General features: G+C 51.7%; 2 protein-coding genes across 2 annotated transcripts in view; one reads left to right on the top strand and one right to left on the bottom strand.

Moving 5' to 3' along the window:
• Nucleotides 1-2,832: 2,832 nt before the first annotated feature.
• Nucleotides 2,833-12,281, bottom strand: PXMP2 (peroxisomal membrane protein 2). Its single transcript, XM_032849202.1, has 5 exons — nt 12,125-12,281; nt 10,641-10,757; nt 8,621-8,783; nt 5,749-5,868; nt 2,833-3,176 (listed from the first exon to the last, which is right to left on the bottom strand). Exons 1-5 carry the CDS (start codon nt 12,244-12,246, stop codon nt 3,108-3,110), a joined length of 591 nt encoding a protein of 196 aa, XP_032705093.1. The 5' UTR covers nt 12,247-12,281; the 3' UTR covers nt 2,833-3,107.
• A 287-nt stretch (nt 12,282-12,568) lies between these two features.
• The window catches only part of POLE (DNA polymerase epsilon, catalytic subunit), a 44,575-nt gene continuing 33,239 nt past the window's right edge, over nt 12,569-23,904 (top strand). Inside the window, exons 1-16 of the mRNA XM_032849194.1 lie at nt 12,569-12,645; nt 14,993-15,134; nt 15,490-15,570; nt 15,937-15,981; nt 16,134-16,226; nt 16,508-16,662; nt 17,656-17,797; nt 17,940-18,020; nt 18,971-19,078; nt 19,389-19,499; nt 19,961-20,046; nt 20,334-20,453; nt 21,781-21,913; nt 22,005-22,118; nt 22,197-22,409; nt 22,673-22,780. Coding sequence (XP_032705085.1) covers nt 12,584-12,645; nt 14,993-15,134; nt 15,490-15,570; nt 15,937-15,981; nt 16,134-16,226; nt 16,508-16,662; nt 17,656-17,797; nt 17,940-18,020; nt 18,971-19,078; nt 19,389-19,499; nt 19,961-20,046; nt 20,334-20,453; nt 21,781-21,913; nt 22,005-22,118; nt 22,197-22,409; nt 22,673-22,780 — 1,794 coding nt within the window. The 5' untranslated portion in view covers nt 12,569-12,583. The remainder of the gene's footprint in view (nt 12,646-14,992; nt 15,135-15,489; nt 15,571-15,936; nt 15,982-16,133; nt 16,227-16,507; nt 16,663-17,655; nt 17,798-17,939; nt 18,021-18,970; nt 19,079-19,388; nt 19,500-19,960; nt 20,047-20,333; nt 20,454-21,780; nt 21,914-22,004; nt 22,119-22,196; nt 22,410-22,672; nt 22,781-23,904) is intronic.

The raw sequence follows: 23,904 nt of genomic DNA, 5'->3' as shown, positions 1-23,904 counted from the left end.
ACTGAGAAACCTCTGCAGGTTTCCTTTAACTGTGGTAAAATACATGTAACAAAATTTACTATCTTAACTGTTTTGCTTTGTTTTTAAAATTATTTTATTTTATTTAATTAATTAACTTATTTATTATTTATTTTTAAAGATTTTATTTATTTATTTATTTGACAGACAGAGATCACAGGCAGAGAGTCAGGCAGAGAGAGAGAGGGGGAAGCAGGCTCCCCGATGAGCAGAGAGCCCGATGTGGGGCTCGATCCCAGGACCCCGGGATCATGATCAAGCTGAAGGCCGAGGCTTACTCCACTGAGCCACCCAGGCTCCCCTAAATTTTTTTATTTTTTAAATACTCTCAGGGCACCTGGGTGGCTCAGTGGGTTTAAGCCTCTGCCTTTGGCTCAGGTCATGATCCCGGGGTCCTGGGATCGAGCCCCACGTCGGGCTCTCTGCTCAGTGGGGAGCCTGCTTCCTCCTCTCTCTCTCTGCCTGCCTCTCTGCCTACTTGTGATCTCTGTCAAATAAATAAATAAAATCTTTTAAAATAAATAAATAAATAAATAAATAAATAAATAAATAAATACTGTCTACACCCCAGGTTGGGCTCGAACTTACAACCCTGAGTTGAAGGGTCCCACGTTTTACTGACTGAGCCAGCCAGGTGCTGCCCCACTATCTTAACCATTTTTTAGTTTTGTTTTTTTAAGACAGAGCACAAACGGAGCAGCAGGCACAGGGACAGGCAGAAGCAGGCTCCCCACTGAGCAGGGAGACCGACGCAGGGCTCCATCTGAGAACCCTGGGATCATGACCTGACCTGAAAGCAGACACTTAACTGAATGAGCCACCCAGGCGCCCCGTCCTAACCAATTTTAAGCACATAGTTCTGTGGCAGTAAATACATTCACACTGTTGTGTAACTGCCACCACCACCACCACCATCCATCTCCAGAACCTTCTCACCTTCCCAGAGTGACTCTGTCCCTGTTAAACACTGACTCCCTCTGGCATCCACCATTCCCTTTTCTGTCTGTATGAATTTGACAATTCTAGGGACCTCATGTAAGTAGAATCACACAGTATTTGTCCTTTGGGGACTGGCTTATTTCACTTAGTATAGTGTCCTCAAAGTTCATCATGTAGTATATGTCAGAATTTCATTTTTAAGGCTGAATAATATTCCATTTTATGGATACAACACATTTTGTTTATCCATTCATCCGTCAATGGACACTTGGGTTGCTTCCACCTTTTGGCTACTGTGAATAATGCTATGAACATAGGTGTGCAAATACCTCAAGTCCCTTTCAGTTTTGGGGGGTATACACCCAGAAATGGAACTGCTGGGTCATCTTTGTAGGTTTTTAAGTTAGGAGTTGACATGATATGACTTATATTTTTAAAAATCTCTCTGGATTATGGAGAACGAATCAGTTATACAGAAATACTCTGATCTCTGTTTAAACATGGTGTCTTGAACCCATACATTTTTGCCTACTTCTTCCAGAAGGTTGCTTACTAAAATGATAGTAAGAAGTTTTTTTTTTCAAGTAGGCTCCACACCTAGCATGGAGCCCAACACAGGGCTTGAACTCATGACCCTAAGATGAAGACCTGAGCTGAAATCAAGAGTTAGACACTTAACTGACTGAGCCACACAGGTGCCCCATAAAAAGATTTTTAAAGAAAGAAAAAAAAGACAAGTCCACAAGGAGAAACAAAAAGATCAGTTGACAAATTTAGAAAGCTGGAAATCAGGTCATTTTAGATCTGAGAAGATGGAATATCAGTTGCCAGCATTGTAGGAAACCAAGAAGTAAGCTTAGTTAGTCCAGTGAGTCTGGAAAAATCTGGGAGTTACACGCAGTAGCCCCACCTCTGAGGAAGGGTGTGGGGTTGAACAAAGAAGGACCAATTGAAAAACCTATAAGAGTCTGTCCTCTACACCCCCTCCATCACCTGTATCTTCAGGTGAATACCTCACCTCCATCATGGAAGATGACTTTCATTCCAGAGGATTTAAACCAGAAGGACTCTGGACTTGGACACTGGACGGCTGAGACTACGGTGCAGTAGTAGAGCTGAGATTACTCAGACGTGATGAAGTTCGCGTGCTAACGGGACCGCTAACCCTTTCCTTCAGTTAGCTGCAAGAATGCTGGCCACTAGACTTACACAGCCCTCCACTCTAACCACGACCCTTCCCCTGGGCAAGAAATTAAAGAATTCCTCTCTGGGGAATTCTAAGAGGAAAGGGCCTTGGTACTGAAAATGGGTGATCTCTGACAAAACTGGGTCCCTGCTCGGTCAGCCCACGGTGAGAGTACTGCCTGGTGACTCCGACTCTTAAAGGACGGATATATAATCAGACTTTTGGGGAAATCCTGATTGGGAAAAAGAAAGAACAAAACAAATGTAAAAAAACAAAACAAAAAACAACCATGAACCCCGAGGAAACAGAAACAGTATATGGGACATAAAAGAAGTTTTAAAATAGAATATTAAGATCCAAGGCTATTGTATTCATGAGAGAAGGACAGGATACGGAGTGTGAGAAAAGGTGAGGAGGAGGGTTAACGGAAGAGCAGTAAGAGCAGAGAAAAGTCAGGGGAAAGGGTGCTTGCTATATGCTCCTCACAGAGCCTCCGAACGTCAGGGTGACGTCCTGCTCTAGAAGGGCCCCTTTCCAACGTCTCCACGTAGGCAAGCAATAGTATTAGAGGTTTTACCACAATTTTTTTTAAAGTGAAAAAAAAAAAAAAAAGTCTGAGGGCAGCCCTCTGGCCCCCCATTTCTACCAAAGTGACACAATTGTTCTGAAAAATTACAATCACCACGGAAAATGGTGCGTTTTAGTTTATTGTCATCCTAATTTGATTCAAGGTGACAAGAAGTCAGCACTACTGTATTTTATGACTAAGGCAGCATCACCTGAAGACAGTTTCTGCCTTTTTAAAGCACAAGATTCTTACATGAAAAGATTTCTGTTTCTCCGTCTTCTGTCAAATGATCGGGAGTCAGATCAAGTCCTGACTGGTTGTCTCTGCTCCCTCGCCCTAGGCAGGTGGGTCCCTAGACGCACGTGGGCAGTGTGTCTGCGCTCGCTTGGGTCATCTTCACTTCCCCAGAGAGGCCAGGTACATGTACCAGAACAGAGACACCAGGTTGGCAAAAAGCACTCGGAACTGCCAAGAGAACACAGGCCACAGTGAGGCCCTGACTGTATGTACCAGTCGCCGACCCCCCAGGACAGAGCTCATTTGTTGGTCCGTCCGTCCACAAGCTGCCGCATCCACTGAGCCTTCACTTCGCACAAAGCATGGTGCTAGAGGGGTGAGCAGGACATTACGGGCTGGCAGAGAAAGCAGACGGGACTGCCCCGTGTCCACTGAGCACCAGCTCCTGGCTCAGCTTCTCACCCCGGGACTGGACATCTGGTGATGGCTTCCCTCAGCCTGTCGGTGATGCCCCGCCAGCCCAGGCCGTGACCCTCCTTCCATGTTCTGACGGACATACTCCCGCCTGGAATTATCTTTAGTCAGTGAGCCTCCCTGACGTACAAGCTCCATGAAAGCTCCATGTTCTACCTTGTTAGTCACGGTATCCCCAGAGTTTAGAGCAGCGGGGCATACAGTAGGTGCTCAGTAAATGTTTAATAAACTCCCCTGGCCCTTAAGCACTCAACTGCAACCACCTAAAATGGAAACTAATCACAGCCTCCCAGCTTTCTGTCCAGGGGCTGCCCAGAAGGGTCTCATTTTCCAGGCTCTCCCACTCTGCCATCCAGAGATCCCTTCATGTCCTCAGCCATTCTGCCTTTCCGTTTCTTTACTTCCTTGTCTGTGTACCTTAGGGTCCACGGCCCGTAGCCTTTGTTGCCTTCGCCTGTGGCTCCTTAGTTGTACTCCCCAGAAAACCCACATCCTCCCTGCTTTGCTGCGGCCCTATGCCCATGCACATGAGGATCTCCGGTCAGCTCCCTCTGTCATCAGAGAATGACAGACAAGACAGACAAGACAAGAAAACAGACAAGACAAGTCTACTCTGTCTTTACTCCCCTCAAACCCTTCCTACCTCCTCTCCCCTCCGTCTGGCCCCGCCCTGCCCTCTGCCCCCACCCCCCCAGAGGAAAGCATGTGTAGACAGGCGTCCCCAGCGAATAGGCACCTCTCTCCTGTCTTGGTAAAGAAGAGCTTCCGTCTAAAGCACCTCTCTGCTTATGCCCGAATCCCACAACCCCTCTTTAGGGTAGCGTCTGGCCTAGCTTCGAAGCCCTCTCCCATCATTTCTCCCCACCTCTTCACCAACACCTTAGAGAATTTTGCAGACTTAGGGTTTCTGCTTCATCCACTTCTCGAATCACAGCCGTCTGGCTTTAGCCCTCACGGAGCCACTGGAACTGCTCTTGGGAAGGTCACTGATAAGATCACTGTTAAAAACCAGTGAAACTAATTCTCATTTTGCTTTAAGCCTACAATATCGGTGGTTGTGTGTCACTGCCTTCTCCTGGCTTTCCGCTACTCCTCGTGTGTGTGTGTGACCACCCAGCCTGCACTTCCCTTCCTCTTTCCATCCTTCCAGTGGAGCTGCTGCTCAAGGGAATTCTGCCCAGGTCTCTCCTCTCTAAAGCAGGGGTGAAAACGAGTAGATTACTTAAACGGTGGGCAAAAAAAGCTTAAGGTTGCCGTCATTGGAAAGGCCTGTTTGAGAGGCTTGCTCTTGCTTGGCGCCTGGGTACTTAGATTCCCTAAGGGTTTCCACCTTTCCCCAACTGCTAACAATGGCTTCTAGGCCTGGATCGCTTGCTAAAACAACATGGCTCATGGCGAGCACTTGCTCTCCTTGGGAGTCTGGAATTCTGATGCGCGCCAGGCGGAGGGTGCCTCCGTGACCAGCCGTCCCCAAACCCGCAGGTGCTGTGTCTTCTCAGGGCTTCCCTGGGCAGAAACATGGCGTACACGGTGCCGCATTTTGGCGGTACCAAAGCTCTTTTGGCAAGAGCCTGCTCTGTGTGACCCTCATGGGAGGGAGGGAGCACATGAAGCCAGCATGGATTCCTAGGATCCAGTTATATTCTTGTTTTGAGGCTGTAATAAACCCAGGCCAGGAGTATAGAGATGTGCTGAGTCCCTCTAGCGTATCTCCAGCCCTGGGTCTCGTCCTGGGGCTGGACGCACAAGAGCGGTCTTTGGTGTGTAAAGGCAGTGCACGGGGATGGGATCCTTCAGCCTTGGTGAGCTGTTCCTGCAGCTTAGAGCCCCTCCAGGCTCCCACCTTGCTCAGTGCAGGAAGTGGGCAGGGGGGCATGGGGCAGTTTCAGCAGGCCACCTCAGAATGCACCCCCCCAGGTGCCCAGAAGTGCTGAATCCCACCTGGGTGGCACCCCAAAGGCTGCCCCACGGCAGGTCCCACTCTCTACCTGCTGCTCGAGCACGTCTGCTGTCACTGCACGTGAGGCTGCCTTTGCCTCCGCTGCACATCCTGCTTTGCACCTGTGTGCACTTTCGACTGTGACCTGCAAGGCCAGGCCCTGGCAATACTGAACCCTTGGAAAATTCACGGTGTTCCCGGACTGGGGGGCTTTGCAGAAACATTTCCGGGTGCAGTGGATAAGGTGTGGACACCTGCTTCATCTGCCCAAATCCAGAACTGCTACTGATTCTGGGCAGAGAGAAAGCCCCTAGCCATTCTAAGCTGAAATAAAACTGGTGGAAGGTGAGGCCCCCTCTGGTTCTGCACGGTGCTGCTGGCCCTCACCTGCAAAGGGACGTAGTTGATGTTGACAAACTGCGCGGGGGTCCAGACTTGCCAGTTCACGCGCAGCGCTGGCCAGAAGCGTCTCCTTATCTGGACAGCGACCGCAGCTGCATCTTTCCCCTGGAAAGGAGGGGAATGTGGATGGTGAGCAACTGCCACAGCCCTCAGAACTGAAGCTGGGGTGCCAAGGTCTGGAGGGCCCCAAACCCTAACACGATGGGTTTTAAAACTGGACTTTGTTCCATTGCTATGCAGACAGCACACCTGTGGGCCTGCTTAGTGCTGCAGCTCTAAGGAGCCAACACTCTGGCTGGGGAGTCAGCACCAGTGAGGCAGCCCACCTGCGTACCCTGTGTTCGTGGCCCTTGTGGGCCTTCCTCACCTGTACCGGCTGACTGAATGCTGGGATTCGTGCTCTTGCCCAAGGGCACCAGAACTGCCATTCGTGCCTCAGCTGTCAGTTCTTCCCAAAACAATCTCCAAAATGGATGCATTTTCAAGCAAAACTTGAAGTTTTAAAAAAAACTGAACCCCAATAATTTGATTATAAATGTCATCTGAGAAGATAAATGCCCAAGAATAGTCATCTCAGAGAAGAATAGCAAGGAGAGGCCTAAACCACTGAAGATTAAAAAAAAAAAATACTATGAGATGATGGTAATTAGAAGCTAAAAAAGGAAAGACATACAATGGAAACTAACAGAATCTGGCAAAAGACTAGAGTGCAGATAATGGCCTGCCCCTACGGGAATGAGAGCGCGATGAAGGGGATATTTCAGAGCACAGGGGACTGTTCAATAAATGGTAACAAGGCAGTTCGCTGTTTAAGTGAAAAGAAACAAGACAAAAGTAGATCTTCCACACATAAACAAAAAAATAAGAATACTAGAGAAAAGTATAGAGTATTTCTATTATCTTTGTGTTTGTCAAAAGGTACATAATAAAATCATAAAAGAAGAAAGTAAAGGAGAATATTCCCAGTATCTTCCTTGAAGGAAGCCCACAAAGGAAAAAAAATAACATTTGAATATATAAACTTTTTAAACTCCTGTATGGAGAAACACTTTATAAATATACTTTATCTATATATAAATATAAATAAACTTTATCTAACTTCAAATGTTTAACTTTGTCTTCAGTTAAAAGACAAAAACCTGAAAAATGGGAAAAACGTCTGCAGTCTGTATTTGACAAAGGATTAATGTCTTTAATATATACAAATATACAATCAGTGAGAAAAAAAGCAAACACTGATAGAAAATAAGCGGTTCGTAGAAGAAATACACTAAACATATAAAAAGATGTTCAACCTCATAAATAAATATGTATACATTATTTTTTATGTAGCAAGTTGCAAACTATTTAAAAGAAAAATACATTCACGGTCCATCAAGAGTGTGGGAAAACAAAGCTGCGAGGGTTGGGCACTCTGGGGTCACAAAGCCTGGGTCTGACTGGACTCATGGTCTTACAAATTATGGGATCTTAAGCCGTGGGCCTGAGCTTCTGCAAAATGGGCTCGGCTTGCAGCTCAAATGGCACAAAGTACTCACTGCAGAGCTTGGAAGGAGCAGTCAACGAACATTAGCTGTTTGTACTCTCCTGTAGCTTTGCAGGAGAACAAGCAAGGACAGCCTCTTTGGACAATGCTAGGATTTAACCAAACAGGAATCCTTACACAAAAGGGACAGGTATGTGGGGGAACGCCGTGCAGTCAACACGTGGGATCTATGATCAGAGAAAAGCTGGACGTTGGGACAGCATAGGGAATAGAGCCCATGATATTGTCATTCGAGTCGTGTGGTGACTCGTGTGGTGAGCACAGTGGACAGAGAAGCTGAGTCACCGCACGGTAGAGCTGAAACTAACATACCATTGTGCATTGACTATATTCAAATTAAAAAAAAATGGAGATGCAGAAGCATCTGTACTGCGTGTGGTATAATGTGGTCCCACATATGTCATTTATGTGCTGCGTACTTCACATACTTTGGTCCCATATGACCTATGCATTCAGGGTTTTGGTCTTTTAATGAATATATATTCCTTTTGTATTTGGAAGAATAAACACCTCTTTTTACTCTCAGGGACTTACTACTAACCAGTTAGGCAGAAGCATCTTTCCTGCTTCCCCCAGGAACACTTTAGACCACAAGGGGTGTTTGCCTCAGGAACAAGAACTCAAGATGCTGCTTTACAATAAAACCTGCAGGAGAAGGTAAGGGGGGCAGGGTAGGAGGAGCTAGTGAACCAGGAAGGGACTGGGCTGGGCAGAACCCCAGACATGCCTGGTGACCCCATGTGAACACACCGCTCACGTGGTGGGCTGTGATGTTTTAAATCTATGCCGACATGTTAACCTCTTCAGAGCACTTCCGATGTTTAGGCACTGAGTTAGCACAGGTTCTGTAATACCGTCGGGGGTCTGGAACTTGTTTCATGAATTCCATCGACCCCCTTCTCAGAATCCCGTCTGCATGAAACAGAATGTATAGGATTACCAAGGAACCAACTACATGGAAATACACCTTTCAGAATACTCAGGAAAAGAACCTTAGGATAGATGAGTAGATGTGCTTCCGTATCGACACATTCAGTGACAAGGCCTGAAGGCAGGTAGGAGTGACGACACATAAAAGCTATTCCGTCTGTAACAAATGATGTGTGATATTGAGATATTTGTGACATCTTACTGGGGACCAACAGACGCTGCCAGTGCAGCTGGAGTTTGTGTCTGACGTTCATAAAGGGAAGCAAGGGATTTCACTGGAGTCACTGGAGTGTACTGAGAAGTTCACGGACCCTCTGATTTCCACCCCCAGATGCCAGGCAAAGGACCGCTGTGCCAAACAGAGCTATGGCAGAGACCAACCTCCAGGAAGCTCATGATGAGGAAAAACAACAACAGGAAGGCCGGTGCAAAGAGGAGGCGGTCCAGGAGGAGTCTCTTGACCCCAGCCAAGGGGACCTCGGAAGGGATCCAGTGCTCCATGAAGAGGTAGAAGAAGTGACTCAGGGGCCCTGTGAAGAAGAACCTGAGGCCCCATGGTGGGGGTGAGCAGGACTGCCATTCTCTGGGTGTGCCCTTCTTGGGTCCAGCTTCACCCCCAAATCCCAGGTCCTAAACCCCGCCTCCCTGGAGTCGCCCATCACTGACCACACAGGTCTGTGCGGTCCTTCTAAAAAACAGGGGCTTTCTTTGACTCTGTTTCAAGCATTCTTTTTCTTTTTTCTTTTTTTTGTCTTTGATAGACCTGCCTTGGATCTCCCATCAGTTTCCATGTGGCTACCTCCTTTCCAACACTGTCAGCTGGGAGACATGGTCCATGATTGTTCTGGACAAGAACCCACCACTGTCCCAGCCACTCTCCAGCCCAGGTCCTGTTTCATTATCTTCAGAGTCTGTCACTACGTGTCATGATCTCATTTGTTACATCAGATGGTGCCCTCTTGGGGTGCCTGGGTAGCTCAGTGGGTTAAAGCCTCTGCCTTCGGCTCAGGTCATGATCCCAGGATCCTGGGATCGAGCCCTGCATCGGGCTCTCTGCTCAGCAGGGAGCCTGCTTCCTCCCTCCTCTCTCTCTGCCTGCCTCTCTGACTACTTGTGATCTGTCAGTCAAATAAATAAATAAAATCTTAAAAAAAAAAAATGGTGCCCTCTCTGCCAGACAGAGATAAACGTTACGGGACAGGATCGTGCCTGTCTAATCACTGCACGTGGCCTGGCTCAGACAGGGTGCTCAGGGATAGTAAGCGGATGAATCCCTGGTGTCAGAGCTTCTCCTCCAACCCGCCTGGGCCGTCAGTAAGAGGGAGTCCTGGTGTTGTGCGCGGGCTGGTTAGTACTGCTGCTTTGCATTCCCAAAGGGAGGGTACCTGGGACAGAACTGAACCCAGGCACTGAGGCTACTGGTGCAACAGACCTGTAGCTCTGTAGGACTCAGCAATAAAAAGATGGGCAGGGACCTACGGGTCTTCCCAATTTTGACACTGGAAGTCCTTACACAACTGGTTCTCAGCCCTTGCTTCCCATCCTGCCACAGGTTAAGTAGTGCAGAGCAGGGCTCCTTAGTGAGAGGGAACAGACTCTTAACTGAATTTATTCTTTGTTCGGTGCTCTCTCCACTCAGGGTGGGGCTTGAACTCAGGACCCCGAGACCAAGAGCTGTATGCTGTACCGACTCCGACTGAGCTAGCCAGGGGCCTTAAGAGGGAACCGAAGTCTGGCAGATGGAAACTGTGAATGAGTAATGCCGCCCAGCGGGTTCGGACGCGTTCCTTTCCTCCAGGGCGACTGGCTTTAACTGCATTATGGAAACGTGATGACCGCAACCAATATGCTTATAGACACACAGTGATATCTGTGAAGTTCAAATTGACAAAACGACTTGATGCAAAAGACTTCAAAATAATCCATCTATACCGACACTACCATTGGCCAGAGAACTCAGGGAAGACTTGACTGGTAAAACTCCTGAATCTCTGTGCTCTTTGCAATTCCAAGTGGTTCAGAAACTGGACACTTTCAGGATGCCTAAGTATTTATTTCCTGCATGCTTAAAACTATGAAAATAATGGAGACAGCTGGCCATACTTGCGTCTGTTTTCCTCTTTCATGTCTCTGTGTCAAAGGCTAACTGAGTTTTAGGTGAGTTATCTGCCCTCAGATTCTCAGCCCAATGACGACTGCCACCCTCCTGCCCAAGCAATTCAGAATGAACACCCTAACACAGGTGCACATTATCCAGCGTTCTGATTTTTTCCCATGCTATTTCGATGCATTTTAAAAATTATGTCTCCAAATTAGGTCATTTCAGAAACTTGGTCTTGATACCCTTGCTTTGTTTCAATTAGTCTGCTACTGGGTAGACCAGCCCCATGGTGGAACTCACCCATAAATGGCATATCTGAGAGGCCCACTGACATCTAGCTTTTGAGAGCAGTTTTCTTTTCCCCACTTCTTCTCAATCATCTGGGCCAGGAAGTTCCCAAGTGCTGACAAAATGCCACTGTGGACAGAAATGTAATCAGAGAACAGGAGCAAGCAGCAGGACGGTGGCCGTTCCTGAATGTAATCAGCACGGCTGAGCTGAGAGCCGCGTGGGACGGGAAGAGATGGCTCCCTTCTAAAGCAGCCCCAGTGTACAGGCCCTACATCAAAAAGTGGAGACGTAGAACTTCACTCACACTCTCTCTCTCTCTCTCTCTCTCTCACACACACACACACACACACACACACACACACACACTCTGCACCCATGCCAGCGTCCTGGGTGTGATGCTGCACTGCAGTGTTACAAAATGTTACCAGTGGGGGAGACTGGGCAAAGTGTACAAGGGATCTCCCTGTATTATTCCTAACAAGCGCATGTAAACCTACAACTACCGCAACATAAATTTCAGTAGAAAGGTGGAGATGGGCCCAGTTACTCCAATACCTTCTGATAAGCTCTGTGTGCTAAAAAATCCAAAATTCTTTGTATGTCTTTAAGGACCTTAATATCCTTGGCTACCTCCTCCTCATCTGGTCCCTTCCTCACTGTTCATTTTCTGCAGCAACAGAGACTTTCCACTGCTCCATTGTTAGCTTGTTCTTTCCTCAGCACCTTGCACTGGGTACCTCTGCTCAGAGCTTTCCCTTTCCCTTCGTGCACCGCCTAGTCCCTTCCTTAAGACCTCTGTACTTCCTGTCTAGTTTCTCACTAGAATAGAAAGCCCAGAGGGTAGGGACCTTACCTACCTACTTACTTGCTGCTGGTACTCGACACCCCGAAAGCATGCTGTCCATGTTTATGAAAGGCTGCATTTAATAAGAGGGGACGAACTTATAAAATTAACTAATTAAAGCTAACGAAGGAGAGCGATGTCTCATATAAAGTTTAAAATCCCAAATCAAAGGGTGCAACGAACCAGCAGACCCGGGTGGGGGGCGGCTTTTGTCACCTTTTCGCCCGAATGCAAAGCTGCAAGACAAGGAATGCGAACACCTGCCACCCCGCCCGGGAGGCCGTGCCGCTGGAGGCACGGACCTGAACGCCTCTGACCTCGGAACGAGCGGAGGTGCCAACGGCCCGGGCGGGCCGGACGCAGACCTCCGGCCCGCTCCCACGCACCTTAGGGAGAGGACCTCCAGGGAAGGGGGCCTGACCCTCTCGTTTGGTGCATTCCTTTGGTCGGGCTCACTGGCAATGACCTGTCAGAACCAAACGCACAAACCCGCCTACGCGGAGCTCTCCGGCCAGTGCAGGGCTTTGGGGGGCACGCGAGGTCTCGCCTTTCGCAGAGAGCGCGTCTCCGGGGCTGCGTCCCAGAGGCCGGCCGAGCTCCGGGCTGCCCCCCCGCCCGGGGACCCCCTTCGCGGCCGCTCCGCGCAGACCTGGTGGCCGCCTTGGTGAGCACCGGGTAGAGGCGCAGGAGGCGCAAGTACTGGGCGAGCGCCCGCGGCGGCAGCGCCCCGAGCCCCTCCCGGGCCCGCAGCTTGGACGCAGCCGGCGCCATCGCTTCTCCTGCTCCGCGGCCTCCACGGCCCCCGCCCCGGCCTCCGGTCTGCTCGGGCGCGGGGACGGCCTCCCATTTCCCGCCCCTCCGCGGCCCGCATCGCGGCCCGGGGCAGACCCCGCCGTGCGCCGCGCGCGCGTCTGCATACTTTTCCCCGAGTCCCTATCCGGCCACCTCCCCTCGTGCGCCCGCGGCGATAGGCGCTCGGCGGGGCGGGGCGCGGCGAGCCTCCCGATTGGGCGGCGGGCGCTTCGCTCTCTCGCGAGAGTTGGTGGGAGCGCGCCAAATTTCTTCGGGAGAGCGGCGGCGGCGGCGGCGGCGGCCCGGGCGCGGCGCGATGGTTCTGAGGAACACCGGGCGGCGGCGCGCGGAGCCGGGCCCGGACGGCGAGGCCAGCCGGTGAGGGGCGGTGAGGGGCGGTGAGGGGCGGTGGGCGAGCCTGCCTTGTGCGGAGTTCCTGGCGCGCAGCCGAGGCGGGTCCTCCACAGGCCGCCCCCCAGCGGCGCGGTCCTCCCGCGCTCGCCCTGCTTTCCGCGCACCGAGGACAGACGGCTCTGTGGAAGCCGGAGCTGACCGAGCCGCCTCTCGGTGCCTGCAGACCGGGGCGCGCGGGAGGCCGGCCTCGCTGCGGTCACAGCGCGCGCTCCTCGCCTCCTGTCGCTCCCGGCTCGCGCGGGGTCGGGCCCGGGGCCGTGCGGGGACGGGACGGGGTGCGCGGGGCCGGTCCGGGGGCGGTGGGGGGAACTGGGCGGTGTGCTTGCGCTAGGACGACCTCCGGGGCCGACCCCAGGGGCTGCGCGGGGACTGGGAGGTGTGAGAGTGGGACCGGCCCCGCGCTGGGGCGGGTCGTCTATGAGGTGGGTGCCCGGCGGGGGCGGCGACAGGCGCACGCTTTGTGCGTGGAAACGAGTCAGAGCAGGTGGTTGGAGTAGTTTCTTCCCGATCCCGTGCCCGTTGCGGAAGTGCACCTTGTAGACGGCAGAAGTAGGCATTTCCTTGTCGTGGTGATCTTCAGTAAGTCCTGCAGGTGCTGTTTGCTGCGTTCGCACCGCAGTAGAGGACCCCGTGTGCCTGTCCTCGGCGCGTGATTCGTCGCTGCTTGTTCTTTTGGCAGAACTAGAGCCCAGTCCAAATTGGTCATCAAAATTCTTGCCTTTATCCCCCCCCCCGCCCCCGCCATGCTGCCAGCTGTGCGGTTTTCGCTGTTGCAAGATGCACGAAAGCCTTGTGTGGTGGATGTTGTCAAGTTCATTTTACCAGGAAACACGCTAACAATGCCCCGGAGAACTGTCATTTTAAAAATAAATGAAAATACACAGGGAGCTTCTTTGTTTTGAGTTAATTGTAGATTCTCATGCAGTTGTGAGAAATCACACAGGACGTGCCTGGGTGGCTCAGTTCCTTCAGCATCTGCCTGGAGCTCAGGTCGTGATCGCAGGGTCTTGGGATGGAGCCCAGGCTCGCCGCTCAGAGGGAGTCTGCTTCTCCGTCTCTCCTTGCTGCTCCCCCTGCTTGTGCTGTCATATACATAAGTACTATCTTAAAAAAGAAAAAGAAAAGGAAATTACCCAGAGATCCCATACACCCGGAAGCCAGTTCCCCCAGTGGTAATGTCTTGGTCACTAGAGTACCAGGTCACTAGCAGGAAATGGCCGTTGGAGCGACGCATGCGCACGCGGTTATGTATGCCAGTGTGTTTAGTTCTGTGCACGTGGTGTGTCTGTGACCACCACAGTCAAGACACAGGACAGTTCTGTCCCCAGGATCCCCCATGCTACCCTTTCAGAGCCACGGCCACCTTCATTCCTCCCTCTTCCTCATCCATGGCAGCTGCTAATCTAGCCTCCACCTCTAATTTTATTCAAGAACTCTACTTAAGTCAGATTACACATCAAATTATAAAAAGTCAGGTTGGCTTTTTCCACTCAGCATAATTCCCTTGAGATCCATCCAAGTTACTGCATGAATCCATAAGTTTCTTCTGTTTTGTTGACGGATAGTCTTCCGTGGGATGGATATACCCTAAGTTAATTACTATTTATCCGTAGGTAATGTTTCAGTTGTTTCCATGTTTTGGCTATAATGAGTGAAATGGTATGAATGTTCACACATGAAGGTTTTTTTTTTTTTTTTTAAGATTTTATTTATTTATTTGACAGAGATAACACATAGAGGAGAAGGCAGAGAGAGGAAGGGAAGCAGACTCCTGGCCGAGCAGGGAGCCCAATGTGGGACTCGATTCCAGGATCCTGGGATCATGACCTGAGCCGAAGGCAGAGGCTTTAACCCACTGAGCCACCCAGGCTCCCCCACAGATGAGTTTTTGTATGAAAGAGTTTTCTCTCCTCTGGGATAAATGCCCAGGAAGGGGACGGAGGGAGGGGGGAGACAGACTCAGTTTCATGACCCTGAGATCATAACCTGAGCCAAGATCAAGTCAGGCACTGAGCTGACGGAGCCACCCAGGCGCCCCTATGCGTTTTTAATATCCCCCGAGGCAGCAGCATCTAGCCTTGGTGCTTGTTTTCTTAGTGTTCTGGTTACAGAGTTGAACGGGTTTTGAGGTTCCTGCCCTAGTCATGTTTCCAATGACTCTTGTTACTTTGATGAACCGTTTTTGTCAAATATGAGGTTTTTCAGGGGTGCATCGACTGTTGCATCCAAAGTGCTTACACTGGGTGCACGGAGGTTGCAGGGGTAGAGTCATGATCCGTGAAGACAGGATTTCCCTCCTCCTTTCATTCAGGGACGATGGCCCCTCTTCCTCCGTCTCCGCACTTAAGCGCCTGGAGCGCAGCCAGTGGACGGATAAGATGGATTTGCGGTTTGGCTTTGAGAGACTCAAGGAGCCGGGCGAGAAGACAGGCTGGCTTATCAACATGCACCCTGTAAGCACCTGGGCAGCTGCGCCCTCCTCGTGGCTTAGGCCTTGGAAGAGTGGGCGGCGCAGGTGGCGGTGGGACCTTTCTCCTTCAGCATCACCGGGCTGTAAAGAGGCTCCTGGGAAAACAAGGCTGAGGGGGTTCCCTGTTAACTCATAAAAAGTTTTCAAGAATGAGGGAGAGATTGAGAGAAATCCTCGCTTGCAGGTGTTGTGATGCGGTTCTTGTGGACGGGGAATGTTTATGTGGGGATGGAGAAGGAGTTTGTTTCTGTGCTCAGTTTCCCAAAAAGTAGGAGCAGGAGGGTTCTCGTACTGCCTAGAGGATGACTTTGTGCCCGTGTTGACTGATTCTCTCGTAGACTGAGATTTTAGATGAAGACAAACGCTTAGTCAGTGCAGTGGATTACTACTTTATTCAAGATGACGGGAGCAGATTTAAGGTAAGGGCTTGAACCCCAAGAACCTAAGACCCACTCAGTGATGAAATGTAGCTGGGTCCAGATGATAGGTGTTCTAGGAGGAGAGGGGTGGAGAGGCTTCTGGTGTGCAGCTGCCGGAAGCCTCTGGAGACCTGGGCCCCTTGGAGCCACATGGGTCACCGTTCGAGATGTCATAAGAGAACCAGCTTGGAAGGACTGAAAGGGGGTAGTTTTGTGTCTCAGACTTTGCCCTTGCCGTCCATGCAGCTGCCGATTCTGGACCGTGTCATCTTGTAAGAGACTTGTCGGTATAGCGGCAAACAGCCGGTCTCACTTTTCTCCTTTCTTCTTTCTCATCGCCCCCGCATGGGTTGGTGGCTCTTACAGGTGGCCTTGCCCTACAAGCCGTATTTCTACATTGCGACCAGGAAGGTAAGCCCGCTGCGTAGAATCAGGTCACACGGCCGGTGCTTCATTTTATGGGGGGGTTTCAGGACTGAAAGTAGAGAGGCCTCTGGAGAAACGGACAAGGAAGACAATAGATCTTACTGATAGGAAGTCCTTTCATTCTGATCTCGATTTAGGGTTGTGAACGAGAAGTTTCATCTTTTCTCTCCAAGAAGTTTCAGGGTAAAATTGCTAAAATAGAGACTGTTCCCAAGGAGGACCTGGACTTGGTGAGTATCACCTGGACACTTCAGGGTGAATGAGGCTGGTCTGTCCTGCCTCTGGGGTAGAGCTGGGAAGAGGTCAAGTTTAGCACCTGTGGGGTTTGGTGACTGTCCATATGTCCTCTTAGAGAATGTTAGTGGTTTAGTTGTGCACATGCAGAATTGGACAAGATGCTTTGGACTTGCCAACTTTTCTGCTAAGCCTTTCAGTCGTTGTCCCCTTATTTTCTTACCCCAATAAAGTCCTTTTCCTCTTGAACTCATGAGCACAATCTTACATTTTGTAGCCAAATCACTTGGTCGGTTTGAAGCGGAATTACGTGAAGCTGTCCTTCAACACCGTGGAGGATCTTGTCAGAGTAAGGAAGGACGTCTCCCCTGCTGTGAAGAAGAACCGGGAGCAGGGCCACGCCGGTGATGCCTATACAGCCATGCTCTCCAGGTGGGCCTTCTCGCAAGCAGGGCAGCCAGATGGCCCGCAGGACTGTTGCCCATTCCTGCTAAGTTGACGAGATGGATGGGAAGCAGGAAAACTAGCAACGAAGTTACCTTGAGGATCGGCTCTGTTTAGTGTAGAAACACTTGCAAGCAATTAGGTAGAATTTCTTTTTTAAAAATTTTAGTTTATTTATATTTATTTATCTATTTTGTTCTTTTGAGAGAGAGCAAGAGAGTGCAAGGGGAGGGAAGGGACAGAGGGCGAGGAGGAGAGAGAATTCTAAGGAGACTCCACACCCAACACAGGGCCCAACCCGGGGCTCAGTCTCACATCTTGAGATCATTGCCTGAGCCAAAATCAAGAGGCGAACCCTCAGCCAAGCCACCCAGGTTCCCAGCCTGGGTAGAGTTTCTTACGTGGTGCATTTGTGTTCAATAAAAGGTGGTCTCCTGGGTTGTATTTTAGCTGTACCGCTTTTCTTACAGAGGGGTGGAGTTGTGGCTCCAACGTTGAGTTGCTGTAATAGTAAAGACATTTTGGATTCCCAGTGACACCCACCCCCCTTTTTTTTAAGATTTGTTAATTTGAGAGAGAGTGAGTTTGAGCACGGGGAGGGGCAGAGGGAAAGAGAATCCAAAGCCGACTCACCACTGAGCAGGGAGGGTAGCCTAGTGCGGGACTCAATCCCAGCACCCTGCGATTGTGACCTGAGCCAAAGGCAGACGCTTAACGACTGAGCTCCCCGGGCACCCCAATTTTTAAAATTTTTATCTTATCCTATAAAATACACGTCCTAAGTGTGTATGGAATTTCCTATCTGGTCTGCTGCTTATAGGAAGGTGTCATCCGAGGTCATTCTCTTAAGAAGAGCCCGTCTGGGCACGCTGCCACCTTGATTTACCCTCTGTGTTTACTCCACGTGGGCTGTGGTCTTCGCTCCTGTTCCACCCCCAAGAAGAGTGTAGTTGAGTAAGTTGGCCTGTCTCTGTTTTGCAGTGTTCTGCAAGGGAGCAGTGTGGTTATGGATGAAGAGGAAGCCTCCAAGAAGGTCACCGACCAGTGGGACAACATTGTGGACATGCGGGAGTATGACGTGCCCTACCACATCCGCCTCTCCATTGACCTGAAGATCCACGTGGTGAGTGGGCCGTGCCTTTTGGGCAGCTGGACAGTTGGGCAGTGACCCTGAAAGGATAAATCCATACAGATTTACTGTACATACAGATGCACCTCCTGGGACAGATGCAGAGCTTTTTCTTAACGTGCTCCCCGTCCCGCAGGCTCACTGGTACAACGTCAGATACCGAGGAAGTGCCTTTCCCGTGGAAATCACCCGACGAGATGACCTTGTTGAACGACCTGTGAGTACTGCTTGCATTTCCTCCATCCTGGTTTTCCACTTGTTTCTGGAGAGATTTCATTCAGTGCTGAAGGATGAATTTGATTCAGAGATTTGTTTTCTTCTTTTCCCTTAGATACTTTCTTAAAAATGTAGGAAAAAAAATTTTTGGTCTGTTTCTTTTTTTTTTTTTTTTTTTTAAGATTTTATTTATTTATTTGACAGAGAGACACAGTGAGAGAGGGAACACAAGCAGGGGGTGTGGGAGAGGAAGAAACAGGCTTCCCGTGGAACAGGGAGCCCGATGCGGGGCTCGATCCCGGGATCCTGGGATCAGGACCTGAGCCAAAGGCAGATGCTTAACTACTGAGCCCCCCAGACGCCTGTTTCTGACCAAGCATAATTTTCACTTTGTGCTTATGTATCACCGTGTGATGTCCATGTTTGAGCTGGGCTGGATCTGAACATTTGAGGGAAAGCGCTGACTTCCATTTTGGGCTGCTGAGAGCGACGTGGTGTGTTGAAAATGGATTCATGACCGGAAGGCCTTGGTTCAGGGATGCTCTGTGTTCTTGGGCAATTCTGTATTGCTGTTTTCTCATATCCAAAGCAGAGATGTTATCTCTGTACCACGAAGCCCTCTCTGGCTTGTCACAAAGGTCAAAATAAGGTCATGCATTTTTAAGCATGTCGAGACTCAGGTGTTCTATAATTTTAGGATTTTCCTCTCATGCTCTAAGCACTTGTATGTGTTTAAATTTTTATACCACCAGTGAATCGTGGCATTCTTGATACAGCTCAGTCAACCCCAAAATGCTGGTCTCACTTCTTCTGGAACCTCTCCCTGTGGCAGCTTGACTCCTTTAGCAGCTGGAGGCGGGGGTAGAGGTGGCAGGTGTTGTGAAGACGTTTGGGATCTCTAGAGCTTGGCTTGCTTTCTGTCCAATTTAATGAGACATCGTGTCCCTGCAGGACCCTGTGGTTTTGGCATTTGACATTGAGACCACCAAACTGCCCCTCAAGTTTCCCGATGCTGAGACTGACCAGATTATGATGGTTTCCTATATGATTGATGGTCAGGTAAGTGGTACCTTTCGGGATGTACGTTTCACAGGAGCAGGAACCTTGTCTAGTCCCTAAATCAGAGCAGCATCCCCCTGTGCTTAGTATATTTTGGGTGAAAAAATGAGTGAGTCGAGTCCTGGAAAGTGAACAAACAAGCCATGGTCCTTCCAATAGACGCTTGAGGCACTCAGGGCTCTTCCTGGGCGAGCCGGGGTGACTTCCCGTTGCTGCAAACTCCTGTAGCAGGAGCTTCTGGGCCAAGAATGAGGAGTGTGTTTTGGCTGTGTGTGTCCTAACCCATGCCGGTGGCTCACGCACTTCCCAGGGCTACCTCATCACCAACAGGGAGATCGTTTCAGAGGATGTTGAAGATTTCGAGTTCACCCCCAAACCAGAGTATGAAGGACCTTTTTGTGTCTTCAATGAACCCGATGAGGTAAAGAGGTTCCCTTGGTGGGGCATCCGGGGGCTCAGTCGTTACGCGTCTGCCTTCGGCTCAGGTCCTGATTCCAGGGTCCGGGGGTCGAGCCCTATGTTGGGCTCCCAGTGCAGTGGGGAGCCTGCTTCTCCCTCTCCCTCTGTCCCCCCATTCGTGTTCTCTCTCTAGTTCTTCTCTGTTTTCTTTTGTGTAAAAATAAAATCTTTAAAGGGAAAAAAGAGGCGTCCTTCGGGAAACTGCTGGTATCTGAGGCGGAACGGGAGGAGGCAGACTCGGTGCGCACGTAGCCAGCGTGGTGGCGCCCGTGCAGGGTGTTTAGTGGGGTCCCCGTCCACACTGGAGGCAGGGGCGGCTGCGGGAATGACACGGTGACCGCTTCCTGACCTTCAGGAGGGGTGTTAGGTAACGGCTCAAAGAGAAGCAGCAATCCTCTGACAGCCGAGAATCATTGGATTTAGGTTCATCTACTCCAGAGATGGTTTGAACATGTCCAGGAGACCAAACCCACCATCATGGTCACCTACAACGGGGACTTTTTTGACTGGTAAGTGTGACGTCTTGCTTGTGGGTCACTAAAATGTGTTTGGGAGGGGGTGTTGTACAGCGGTGTAAATGTGCTCAGTTACAAATGATCGAGACGGGAAGAAAGTGCGAGAGGAGGAGGGGTAGGAGGGCCTGCTTAGTGGCCCGAGAGGCACCTCGCACTGTTTGAGGAGAAGTGGGTGTGGGGGTTCCTGGGTCTGCTTGGGGGTCTGCTGGGGGCAGTCTCCTGTCTCTGAGGGAACTAAAGGATGACTGCCCATGTGCCCATCTGTCTGCCCTCATCCCTAGGCCGTTTGTGGAGGCCAGAGCAGCGGTCCACGGACTGAACATGTACCAGGAGATCGGGTTCCAGAAGGACAGCCAGGGGGAGTACAAGGCGTCCCAGTGCATCCACATGGACTGTCTCAGGTAGGCCCGGCAGCTCACTGCGCTGCTGCAGGAGGGCTTTCTGGGACGGGGGTCCGGAGCTCCTTCTTGCGCGTACTGGTCCTGTCCCCCTCCCTCTGACGGGGGAGGGTGGCTTCTGAGAAGTAGCTCCCATTGCCTTCGGGACAGTGGGTGTGGCTCTGGCTAGGTCTGGGGATGTGCTGTCTTTCACGTGGGCTCGTTATTCCTTCTACCACCAACCACGTTAGCGTCAGACCTGGTGGGGAAGCCAGGGCAGAAGGGCCAGGTGGGTGAGGCCTTGGTGCTGTGGGAGTCCTCCACAAAGGTGGGGGTGCTGCACCAGGGGTGTCCAGCCTGGAGAGAGGCATTCAAGGGGGCTCAGAGTGCTGAGGCAAGGCTGGAGAGAAAGGAGGTCTTGTGGGCCTCCTGGACCCTGTGGGGAGGTGAGTTCTGGGGAGCCATTGACACACTTGGTCTGTTTTCTCTGTAGCCCCGGTGTCATGGTGCGTGGGTTGGAATGGGTAGGCCGAGTCGTAATGAGGACAGGATTGGAGAGGGGTGGATTGGGGGATCCATGAACGGGGGGCAGGGCCACATGAGGCACAGGGAATGTTGGTGCTCAGGGTTTGGGGCAGGCCTCTGGGGGAGCAGGGCTCAGCTTCCAGGTAGCAGCAGGCCTGGGAACCCCTTCACATGGGGCAGGGTGACAGAGGTAAAAGGACAGGTGGGGGCTCTGAGAGGAGGTGGCAGTACTGGGAGGTGACGGGGCATTTCTGGGGAGGAGGGTGGCAGGAGTGAGGAGTGCAGAGGCTGAGGGAGCTGAGGCAAGTTGCAGTCATGAGGGGCTGTGGCTGCCAGGGACACTGTGTTGGCCATGGGACTGAGATGGGAGGACATGGAGACGGGCACGGGGTGAGGGGCACAGGGTGCTTCCAGTTTCCACGTGGAAGGGACCGTGTAAGGAGAGAATAGGAGTTCAGAAATAGGGTCTGAGGGAGGGGGAGAGCAGCGCAAAGTAGAAGCACCCACAGGACAAGCTGGAGGGCGGGAGGGAGGCTGAGGGTGCAGGTTCCTGCCCGCTCACCTTTGTCTTTCCTGTTAGGGAGGAGGGGAAGGCCGTGGGGCTTGGAGGACCGACGCTCGCCTTTCCTCACGTTTGTGGGCTCATCTGCGAGGTTGACCGGATCCGGGTGAAAGGCTTTGTGGGTGTCTGCTCCCTGTGGGGTCTCGGAGGAGATCTTTGGGGTCCGTTAGGACTGTCTGGGGTGCATCCAGCTTTGCCACCTCTCCCGGTTCTTGGGCTTCGTCTCGGAGTCCTCGCTGACTGTGCTCTGGTTCTTGTTCTCAGGTGGGTGAAGAGGGACAGTTACCTTCCTGTGGGCAGCCACAACCTCAAGGCGGCTGCCAAGGCCAAGCTGGGCTATGACCCTGTGGAGCTGGACCCCGAGGACATGTGCCGGATGGCCACCGAGCAGCCCCAGGCACGTGCGTCTCCTCACTGTGCCCCCTTGCGCTTGCCGCGGTGCCTCCGGGGCTCCTCATGGCTCTTACTCTCTGATGTTCTCTCCTCAGACTCTGGCCACGTACTCGGTGTCAGACGCGGTGGCCACGTACTACCTGTACATGAAGTACGTCCATCCCTTTATATTTGCCCTCTGCACCATCATCCCCATGGAGCCCGACGAGGTCAGTGCCGTTCTCTGCACGCTGTCCGAGGGCGCTGGTGCCGATATGGTTGTGGTCTGAAGCCTGGTTTCCCCGTAGGTTCTGCGGAAGGGCTCCGGGACGCTGTGTGAGGCCTTATTGATGGTGCAAGCCTTCCACGCCAACATCATCTTCCCCAACAAGCAGGAGCAGGAGTTCAACAAGCTGACGGATGACGGTCACGTGCTAGACGCTGAGACCTATGTGGGTGGCCACGTGGAGGCCCTCGAGTCAGGCGTGTTTCGCAGTGACATCCCCTGCCGGTTCAGGATGGTGAGACACTCCCTGGTCTTCCTGCCGAATGCTTGGTGGGACCCAGAAGTGGCGAGGGCTCCAGTCAAGCCCTGACCGCTCTCTTCCTTTGTGGCCCCCTCATCAGACCTCCTCTGTTTGGCCTGCCCTTGACGAAGGCGCTGTGGGGCGGGCGCTCAGCAACTCTGGGGTGTTCTCTGCAGTGTCCCGTCCTGCCTGAGGTAGATTGGTGGGTGCAACGGTATTTCCCGTCTCACTCATGTCCTCTCGGTCATTTGTGCTAGAATCCTGCTGCCTTTGACTTCCTGCTGCAGCGGGTGGAGAAGACCATGCGTCATGCCATCGAGGAAGAGGAAAAGGTGCCCATGGAGGAGGTCACCAACTTCCAAGAGGTAACAAACGCTCCACGGGGCCAGGAGAAGCCGTCATCATGTGCCCTGCCTTGGAGACTGGCTTCTTTCTGTAGTGTGTTTGGTGCGCCCCTGCTGGGTGCTGGTACTTGGTCCCTGAGATGGAGGACACAGGTAATGGTCTGCTTGGGGGAGGGACAGGGCAGTGTTGTGGTCGCAGTGAATGACCCAACCAAGGGAGGTAGGAGAGTGTCCCCAGGAGGCGGAGGGCTCTTGACCTGATTCTTGGAACATTGTGCTGGGCGGGTTTGGGCCAGTGGGCAGTGCTGGGTCGGGAGCCCAGATCGTTTGGACTTGACTTTGTAGGCAGCGGGGAGCCGTTGCTTCTTGCGTTGTGTGGCTGAGGAACTTTCAAAGTGCGGAGTCCGTTCCTACCGTGACAGAGTAGAACGCAGCAAGTGTAACTCCGTTACGTAACGCTTAGAAAGCACCACTGACCGTGCCCCGGGCCTGCAGGGCTCAGCACTGTGGCTTGTTGAGCGACTCGCGGTTTGGAGTTTCTGCCACTTCTAGGGTTGATTTCAAGAAACATCTCGTAACAGACGCACTAGGCAGAATTCAAGTGAGAATGTTTGCGTCGTCTGCCCGCTGGGAAGTGCCGTGCAGCTGTTGTCCGCTCCGGCTGCCGTATGCCTTGGGCTCTCAGAGGACGAGCTGTGAGGCGCATCCAGGCCCGAAACCAGATGTGAGTTGGCGCCTCAGAGGAAACAGACACCACTCTGAAGTTGGAGAAGGGGCAACGTGAATGAAACCAAGCTGTGCTGAGCAGAGGCCTCCAGACTCGGGGCTCCTGGAGGATGGGGAGTGTGGCTCACGCGCTATCTCCAGAATGTTCTAAAGGGCAGCCCGGGGTCCTTAGGAAAAGGGTAACAGGCTTATTGCTTTGTTTCTAAGGAGCCATCCTGTCCCCATGATGCTGACGGGAGGTTCCAGCTGGGGTCATGGTGGTGTGGGGCGTGTCCTCTGGGAACTTTGCCTTCTTCCCTTCTCCCTCACTATTAGCATTTCAGAATGGAAGATGGAGGGACTGTTCTCCTCATGATTCATTTGCCTAGAATTCAGTTAGGAACAGAAGGTATTACCGCTTCTAGTACGTCCTGTTCTGT

The sequence above is a fragment of the Lontra canadensis genome, unplaced genomic scaffold (genome assembly GCF_010015895.1).
Source record: "Lontra canadensis isolate GAN:19392208 unplaced genomic scaffold, GSC_riverotter_1.0 scaffold220, whole genome shotgun sequence".
Lineage (NCBI taxonomy): Eukaryota > Metazoa > Chordata > Mammalia > Carnivora > Mustelidae > Lontra > Lontra canadensis.
This window is presented reverse-complemented; position numbering and strand designations above follow the sequence as displayed.

Excerpts from the sequence above, each read along its gene's own strand:
- PXMP2 (XM_032849202.1), bottom strand. The coding sequence starts at position 12,246 with ATGGCGCCGGCTGCGTCCAAGCTGCGGGCCCGGGAGGGGCTCGGGGCG. Across the intron at positions 5,869-8,620 it reads TCATCATGAGCTTCCTGGAG|GGGAAAGATGCAGCTGCGGT; the intron begins GTTGGTCTCTGC and ends CCTCCTTTCCAG. Across the intron at positions 3,177-5,748 it reads TCAACTACGTCCCTTTGCAG|TTCCGAGTGCTTTTTGCCAA; the intron begins GTGAGGGCCAGC and ends TTCTCTTGGCAG.